Below are 9002 nucleotides of genomic sequence, written 5' to 3' on the forward strand. Positions count from 1 at the left end.
AGCTTTGTGAACAGAAGAAATTCTCCATCCTTATTTTACAGATGATGAAAGAGGCTCCCCATGGGGCAGGACCTGGTGAAGGCAGACCTAGAACCTGGGTGTCTCTGTTTCCGGTCTGGGGCTGCTCTGGCCCCAAAGGAGGAGCACGGAATGGGACCGCGACTTAGTCTGGGGCCTCTGGGCCACCCGTGCCGGAAGCAGGCCCTGTTCAGGTTGGTTATACCTCTGGCCCTTGATCTCTTGGGATCCGATTCCCCTCAGCCCTCAGACTATCGGGGCAGGGGCTCCTCCCCAGGCGGTGGGCCCTGGGGCAGGTCTGGCCACTCCTGCTCACCTGCCATCTGGTCTAAGATGGGGCTGGGACACCCCCTGGCCATCTTCAAGAGGGCTCAGCTGTTACAACATGTCTGTGGGTGGCCACTTGCCCCAGGGAGCCTGTGCGCACGAGTGTGAGTGTGTGTGTGTGTGTGTCCATTGGTGGACGGTGCCCCATTCCCTTAGGATGCAAGGTTTGGGGTGATCTCAGAGAAGATGGGAAATTTTCTAGTTTTATTTCCCAAACAGCTGCCCCTTCTTTGAGCAGGTGAGTCGGGGCTGCTGGGACCATACAAGGGAAGAGCTACAACCTAGGGCCCTGGTTCCAAAAGGGTGGTCATGATCTGTTCATTCACCTACTCCCCCTGCTCCAAACCTTCACTGGCTCCCTACTGCCTCGTGGATGAATGCCATTCTGAGACTTTAGCCCTGCCCTGGTGGCTTCTCCCACCCTAATCATCAGCTCCTCCCTTTCGTCCACTTCACGCTCCAGCCCAGTTTAATTACAGCCCCTTGTCCGTGCGTGGCGTTCCCAGCCCTGCCTTTATCCACACTGGTCCTTCCTCCTGGGATGCCCTTCCTGTGTCTCCTCTTGCTGGGTCTCTGCTCATTCACAGCCACACCTCTAGGGCGACTTCCTTGCCTCTTTCTCTCGGGGGATCTCTCTCCGTCCTGGGGTTCCCCGAGCCCTTGGCCTCTCTCCTGCCACAGACCCATTTCTGTTTGGTAAAAAAATAATTGACATACGTGTGCTTCTCCTTGGAAGTCTGCGAGCATCTTGAGGGCTGGGCTGTGTCTGATTTACCTCTGAAATCTGCTCAGCACACGGCCTGGTGCTCTACAGGTGTTCATTAAGCATTTGACGGATGAATGAATGAATGGTGCAGGAATGAATGAATGCAAAGGACTACTGTCCCACTGGATTCCTCAGGTCTGCCAGAGGGCCCGGTACCCTGGGTGAGCCTCTTGAATTCACCCTGCCTCATTTTCTCCATCTGGGAAACGGGGCCATGACTCCTGCTCTGGCCATTCCATTGGGGTATCACGAGGCCACAGACCTCACGATGTTAGAGCCATAGGGAACCCAGAGAGCTTCCCACCCAGCCCTGCAAATGGGGAAACAGAGGCCTGCCGAAGGAAGGGGCCTGACCAGGGCCAGACACTGGGTGCCAGGACTCGCTCCCTGCCTCAGGCCTGACCCTCCATGCATCCCTTAAACGCAGCCCAGCTCCCACTCTGCACCCTGAGCCTCGGAAAACCTGAGTCACAGCTGGAACCAAGTGCGGGGAATTTTCCTCCTCATTTTCAGGGACCTCGGAACCTCCCTGACCTCATCCCCTCCAGAAGGGGAGGCAGGATCCCAGCTCTCTGGGCCGTGGGTGCTCCACAGGACGGCCCTGTCCGTGTGTCTGTCATCCTCAGACTGCCCTGGGGACCCGCAGTCAGGGAGGAAATGCCCCATCTGGTGTCCCCGGGGCGTGGAGGGGGCGCCCACGGGTGTGAGCAAGGGGGGACTGTGTGTGGCCGAGCCTGGCCCCGCCCCTGCCCCTGTCCCCACCCCATACCCACTTAATGAAATCAAGCTGGCCCCGCCGAGGGGAGGGAGGGAGGCGGCGGAGGCGGGAGGGAAGGGGCGGGCCCGGCGGCAGCCCAGAGCCGCGGCCACAGGGCACTGCCACGGACTTGCCCTGCTCCACCTGGCGGGACACCCTGTGTGCAGAGGAACTGGTGAGTCCTGGGGCGCCCCCCCTCTCCAGGGAGCCTGGTGTGTCTTGGAGTTTAGGGGGCCGGTGTGAGTGCTCGGGGGGGCTTCTCTAAGTGTGTGTGAGCTTTGAGTGTGTGTCGGATGCTGCCTGCTTGTGTGTGATCTGCGCTAAGGGGGCGGGTGGCGGGATGTGTGTGCACCTTGGATGCCTCCCGAGTGCGGCGCTGGGTTGGCCGGAGTGTTGCATGTGGGCAGTTGGGGTCTCGCCGTAGGGGATGTGTTGTTCTTGGAGAGTGGGCACCAGGGTAGGTGCTCCCAGGGTCTGCGGGAGGGTGGTATGGATGGGGGTGGTCCCGTCCATGGGGATACATGGGGGGGGGTCAGGGGGTGCATATGTGCACACGTTGTCAGAGAACCAGCCCGTTGTGTGTCCACGTGTGTTCTCTGTGTATCTGTGCTGGTGGGCAATCTGGGGTGTCGAGATGTTATGCATCTGTGTCTTTGTGCCTGTGTTGTGTCTGTGTATTGTGTGCCCGTGCTGCTGCTCTGCGTGTGTGTGTGTGTGTGTGTGTGTGTGTGTGTGTGTGTGTGTGTGTGGATTTTGAGCCTTCAGGACCCCCGTCCCTCCCCAGGCCTCCCATCCAAGGGGCCCAGGTCCCTGTCCTCGGCTGCCCTGGAGCAGGGGGCGGGCAGAGCTTCAGCCAGAACCCCTCCCCACAAGGCCACTAATTGAAGCCAGGTTTTTGTGGGCCACCCCTCCCCCTCTGGCCACCAGTCTCTGCATGGGGGTGGGGCAGCCACTCTGGCCCGTCAGTCTCGGGTTCTGGGGAACTTGGCCTTAGGGATGGATTTGCCTCCTCTGCCTATTCCTGACCTCAAGTGGGGCTATCACATTTGAAAACAATAAACTCTGAGTGAGCTGGGCTCTGAAGAGAGTCCCCGCTCCCAGCTAGGAGTCCTGGATAGTCACGTGGTGCCACGAATTGCCATCTACACTGTGCCAGCCGCCGCTATTTCTTGTCCTAACGACAGCCCCAGGAAGGTGGCCTTATCCCCATTGTACAGATGTGGACACCGAGGCTCAGAGAGGTGATCTGCCTGGCCTTAAGACACACAGCTGGGAAATGACCTCCTCCCAGGTATTCAGCGCCGCCTCTCCAATCAGGCTCTGCCCTGACTGGCTGTGGGACCCTGGGTAGGCCTTTCCCACTGTTGGGCCTGGGTTTCCTCTTGGGTTAAACAAGAGGGGATGGCCTGACCCCACCTCTTAATGGCCTGTGAGTTTCCGCATCCTGGAAAAAATGAGGACGCAGGGAGGAGGTGGGGGCAGCTGACGGGCAGAACAGCCATTGCAGAGCAGCCCAGGCCAGGGTGCCCATTCTACAGATAGAAGACTGAGGCCCAGAAGGGCCGGAGGGCTCGTCAAGCAGGGCCACACGGCCATCTCCTGTGAGGCTCGGCCGGCTCCCGCACTTTGCCTGCACCTCTCCCCCGGAGCCCTGTGGGTCGGGTCGTGGTGGGTGTGAGGGACTCTGAGAGTCGGGGTCTCAGCCTTTAAGATCCAGAGGTAGTTTGTGTGGCCTCTTTCCTTATCCTCTGCCCCCGCCCCCAAGGATCCAGGGGAAAGGAGGACTTTTCTCTGTCAGACTCACTGGTGCACATTCGTGGGTGTGTGTGCATGTATGTGTGCGTGTGCGTGCGTGTGCGTGCGTGTGCGTGCTGGTCCTGGATTCCGCACTGGCCGCTCAACGAGGTAAAAACGTTTCTCTTTTCTGGAGAGTGGGAGGAGACAATGAGCAAATTTACACATCAGGTGAGGATAATCATCATTTGTCAGCTTGGGGTGGGAAAATTGGCTGGTCCTGCATCTCTGCTGGGGTAGAACTTCACCTTCCCTCGGGGAGCAGCTGCTCTGCGCCAGGCACTTTCTGAACGTGACCTCATCCGGTCCTAACAGCTCAGCGAGGCAGGCCCTGCGCTCACCTCCTCACCCTGCCCCCGGTCTACAAATGGGGAAAGTGAGGCCCAGAGGGCCCGGCAGCCAGCTAGACCCAGGTGGAGCTAGGATTCTAATCCTGGCCTAACCGGCCTTATCACTCTGCTGCCTGCAGAGCTTCAGGACAGAAACTTCACAGCCGTCACCCCAGGAAAGGCCCCCGGTCTTCAGGCCCCACTGGTCAGAGTTGCCGTCTGTGGTGAGAAGTTTCAGCTGCCACCATGAAAGGTCTCTCCCGGGCTTGACACAAGGCGGAAGGCAGGGAGGTGACTGGCAAGAGACAAGAACCCCAAAGATCAAAGCTCTTTGTAGGAACCTTTGCTAACAAGTGTCAGAGAGTGGAGGGCCCAGGAAGGCTCCTACACTCCGTGGAACATCTCAGATCCTGGTTCCAGCTGACAAGTGATGCCAAGCAGTGATGTGAGCCCGTGCCTGGGCCAGCCTTAGGCGCATGAGAGAGAGTGTGCAGGGGTGTGTGTGTGTGTGTGTGTGTGTGTGTGTGTGTGTGTGTGTGTGAATTCTCAGAGTCACAAAGAAGAAGGTTCAAATCCCAGCTCTGATACTTAGCACCTGTGTGTCCTTGGGCAGGTCACTGTCTGTCTCTGAACCTCTGTTTCCCCATCTGAAAAATGGAGACAATGTCAGTGCCCAGGGCTTCTTTGGAATTGCACCCACAAAAGGGGCTCAGATGAGTAACCCGTGATAAAATGACACGGTGACCAACTCATTTAAAATGAACCCCTGGGTGAGTGTTGCCTCATTTGATGTCCTGGGAATTATCTTTTGTGTTTTGCCATCTGAGCCAGCTTCTCCGAATTCGTGTCACATCAGGAGGCCCCGGGTCACTTGGAACAAGCCACTCAATGGCCCCGTGTCATTCCTACATCATCTTCTGAATCCCCAAGTCAGCGTGAGTCGGTACTGTCACCCACCTTATGGAGCTGGGCCTGAGGCCTGGGCACTCGAGGGGACCTTCCGTCAAGATGCTGGGCACCTGCCTTCCTGCTCCAGCCCAGGAACTCACTGTGTGGCCTGGGGCCTGCCCCTTGCCTTCTCTGGGCCTCTGTCTCCCCATTTCCATCCCCTGGAGAGGGCACCTCAGTCGGGATCGTGAGGCTTTTCCATCTTGGCGCTTGTAGCCCCATCCAGAGCCCTGGGCCCTCCGCTGGGTCGGGCAGAGGCTCTCAAGGGACAGCCTGGGGGACGCAGGAAGGGGTTCCTGGGTTTGTCTGAGAGGCCAGGCTGACTCACACTGGCTGGGAGATGTACTGCTTCAGAAGCCGGACTCCTCTGTAAAGCTGGGCCATAAGGAATTTATTAGTCAGCCAGGCTGTCTGGGCCGGGGAGGGTCTGGGGGGTTCACGTTGGGAGCAGCCTTCCAGTGGGGGGAGGGAGGTGCGGGGTTCATCTGGATCCCATTTGGTGGCGGCCACAGGACTTAGGCTCCAGCTTTGTTCCAGGCACGAGGGTTCCCTCTGGGCCTCCAGGCCCTGCTTTGAGCCTCGAGGTGGGGGTGAACCATGGGGCACATGCTCACACAGGCCTCTGCTGAGCTCAGATTCTGGATGCTTCAAAACCTATGAATCTTTCAGAGACGGGACCGCAGAGGAGCTGGGAGCAGCGAGGATGGCTTCCCAAAGGAGGGGGTCAGCTCCCTCAGCTCCTCACTGAGCCCTACCATCCTCTCTCCCTCCGTGCCGGCATCCAAACCCCAGCTCTTCCTAAGCAAGTCGCTTAATCCCTCTGAGCCTCAGTTTCCTCACCTGGAAAATGGGGAGAATGTAGTACCTGCCCTATTGGGCAGTTCTCAGGATTCAATGAGAAATTCCATGTAAGAAATGTGCCTGGCACGTGGCAAGCAATGAAAGGGTAAGTTCTTATTCATTCAGCCAACTCCCGCAAGATGCATTTATTGAGCACTTGCTGTATACCAGGTATGATGCAAAACCCTGAGGGTGCCGAGATAAATAAGATTTAGTCCTTGCCCTCCAGAAGCTCAGAGTGAAGTCAGGGGGACTAGGGTAAACCCCGGGATGGGCTCCATTGTATGGTGGGGAGGCTCAGGCCCGGGGAAGGGAAGCGACTTGCTGGAATAGGTTCTGTGTCTGCTGCACCTCTTCAGGGCCCCCTGAGACCGGGGTCCCACCCTGACGTCTCTCCTGCCTCGCTTCCCCTCAGGTTCCAGGCACCATGGTTTCCGCGGCCGCCCCCAGCCTCACTGTGTCTCTGCTGCTGCTCCTGCGGGTCCTGCCCACGGCGTCCTACTCCGTGTCCCTGCGGGCCACCTTCCCCGAGGACACAGGGGGCAGCGGGGAGGCCGAGGGCGCGTCGGCCTCCTCCCCGAGCCTCCCGCCGCCCCGGACCCCAGCCCTCAGCCTCACATCGGTGGGGCCTCAGCTCACGCCCCTGGCGGGCCCCAAGCCCCCCACCAACTTCCTGGACGGCATCGTGGATTTCTTCCGCCAGTACGTGATGCTCATCGCCGTGGTGGGCTCCCTGGTGTTCCTGCTGATGTTCACCATCTGTGCCGCTCTCATCACCCGCCAGAAGCACAAGGCCTCTGCCTACTACCCCTCATCTTTCCCTAAGAAGAAGTACGTGGACCAGAGTGACCGGGCCGGGGGCGCCCGGGCCTTCAGCGAGGTCCCCGACCGGGCCCCTGACGGCCGGCCCGAGGAGGCCCTGGATTCCTCCCAGCAGCTCCAGGCCGACATCCTCGCCGCCACCCAGAACCTCAAGTCTCCCGCCAGGGCCGCCCCGGGCGTGGGAGACGGAGCCAGGATGCTGGAGGGCAAGTCGGAGGAAGAGGAGAAAGGCAGCCGAGAGGCAGACCAGGAAGCCCAGGAAGCCCAGGGACATGGGGTCCCTGCGGAGAAACCGGAGATGCCGCCAGAGGAGCCCTGCTCAGCGCAGGTGGATGGGGCTCTGGCAGCCGCTGAAGATCAAGGAGAGCCAGAAGCAGCTCCCTCATTAGCCCCCGAAGCTGGGGGCCCAGCCGGTTCCCTCGAAAACCCCTGTGCTTGCGGCAGTGTCCCCCCCAGCATCTAACAGGCCTCTAGGGCTGCCGGCCCTGCTTGTCGGACCCCTGGTGGTCACCTCCTTGGGCACAGAAAGGTCCTCGGCCCTTACCGTGCTCGGACACCCCCTACTCGGCCACTCCCCGCTGCAAATCCCGGCATGTCTGATCCTACTACAGCAGGCAGAGATGCCGGTCTCTGTTCCACCCTCAGGAATCTCATCGACTTCGAGAACATTTGTCCCCGCAGCCCCAAGGGCTACATCCCAAAGTACAGCTCCTCTGGGGACGTGGAGCTGAGGATGTGTCCCCGTCACAGCCACGTCCGCTGGGAAACACATGTCTCAGGTCCCTTGTGACAGTGCAAACATCGCTGCTTTCCATCGAGGGAGGAAAGAGAAAGAGAATGACTAGGAGTTTTGGAAGAGGTTGAACAGATGGGAGGTGCAGAGGTGCCTGGGGTTGAAGCGGGTAGAGGTACCGCAGAAGGTCAGTCAGGAAGCTTCCGTGAGGGGGCCCTGCACCGATCACGACAGGTTCCTAAGTGAGCATTTCCCAAACTGGGTTCCCTGGAAGAAAGATTGTGAGGTCCAGTGAAAGAATTGAGGAAACATTGCTTCTCTGCTCTGCGTACCCCCCTTGGAGCCCCCCAAGGCTCTGACAAGTCCCGCAGTAAAGGTGCCCATGGAATCTGATTTCGCTTAGCCTTTCCCCAAAAGCTTTTGGCCGCGGAGTACTTTTGGTTTCGTTTTACAGCTACAGAGTAAAATCCTGAAGAGCACACTCTGGAGGTTACAGTTCCCAATGTTCTCCAGGGAGCCCCCTCCCCAGTTCCTGGTTGGTCAGGGGTGAAGGCTGTGGAGGTGGAGGCTCAGCCTCTCAGGGGCTGCCTCTCATCCTGCTACTGCTGCGGGCAAGGAGCAAATGAAGTTTCTTGCCAGGGCCCCCAAGCAACCTAGAAGTGGGGGGGGCAGGGCTGTGTGTGAGGGGACCCCACTCTGGGGGAATCTGAGGGGATCAGGGAGGGCTTCCAACAGGCTGGAGCAGGGGCACCCTGACCCCCTGCCCTTCACACACACACACACACACACACACACACATCTGGTAGCCTGTGCCCATAGCATTCTTTAGTCTTCGACAAGGGAGCCTGAGCTCCGTCCTGATTTGGGGAGGCTCTTGGGGGGGGGGGTTCCTCTTCCCCATCCCTCCGTCCGCCCTCCCCGCAACCTCTGCACAACTCTCCAGGTGCTAGGATATAACAAACTAGCACAATAAACCTTTATTCTGGCCTGAGCGTCACTGGTTTTCTTGGGGCGGTAGCGGCGGAGGAATGAATCTGCTGGGAGGCCGGGAGCATTTCCCTGGGCTGTTCCATGGGGGTGGGGCAACTTTCTGAGGCCAGGGCCTGAATGAGCAGATTGGTGTGGGAAACAGAGGGAGGGATGGATGCCCCGTGGGAACAGGGGCCAGAGCTTGTGCCCCATCAGCGCTGGGCTTGTGGCCACAGAGGCAGGTTCCACGCATGTCTCTGCTACTTAACTGCGTCTGCAGGAGAACCACCACCTCTCCGTCTCCCCCAAGGGGCAGTGGAGGGGCTTGGGGCTGAGGTTTCAGTTTCCCCTGACCCTGCAGAGCGGCTAAGGACTGGCCCGGGTCTTAGGGACAATGCCACACTCGCCGCACCCGTGGCCGGTGGTGCGTCGGGCTGGAAGCAGGTCTGGCCTGTGTCTCCTCGCCCACCGGCCTCCTCCTGGCCTTTGATGACCATCCCCGAGGCCACTGCTCCCCTCCGGCGCTGGGGCTGCCAGCTGGAATCCAGATGCGGCTGGGCTGCGAGCACGTGCTGGATCCCTGGGGTGATGGGGGCAGGGAGGCCATCCTCCTGCAGCCCCTCTCCTCCGCCCGAGCCCACATCCATCCGGAGGGGGCCGGGGTTTGGGTTTCATAACACACAATGGCCACTGTCTTGC

General features: G+C 59.6%; 1 protein-coding gene across 3 annotated transcripts; it reads left to right on the forward strand.

The window, feature by feature from the left end:
- On the forward strand, positions 1-8320 carry TMEM119 (transmembrane protein 119). Of its 3 annotated transcripts, none has more exons than XM_059039389.2 (2): positions 1-212; positions 6195-8320. In XM_059039389.2, the coding sequence occupies exon 2, from the start codon at positions 6207-6209 to the stop codon at positions 7062-7064; it is 858 nt and encodes a 285-aa protein (XP_058895372.1). In that variant the 5' UTR covers positions 1-212; positions 6195-6206; the 3' UTR covers positions 7065-8320. The 3 variants fall into 3 exon arrangements, with proteins under 3 accessions (XP_058895372.1, XP_058895371.1, XP_066871341.1); XM_059039388.2 differs by lacking the exon at positions 1-212 and adding an exon at positions 1969-2043; XM_067015240.1 differs by lacking the exon at positions 1-212 and adding an exon at positions 3094-3159.
- The last annotated feature ends 682 nt before the right edge of the window (positions 8321-9002 follow it).

This window comes from Kogia breviceps, chromosome 15 (genome assembly GCF_026419965.1).
Source record: "Kogia breviceps isolate mKogBre1 chromosome 15, mKogBre1 haplotype 1, whole genome shotgun sequence".
Lineage (NCBI taxonomy): Eukaryota > Metazoa > Chordata > Mammalia > Artiodactyla > Physeteridae > Kogia > Kogia breviceps.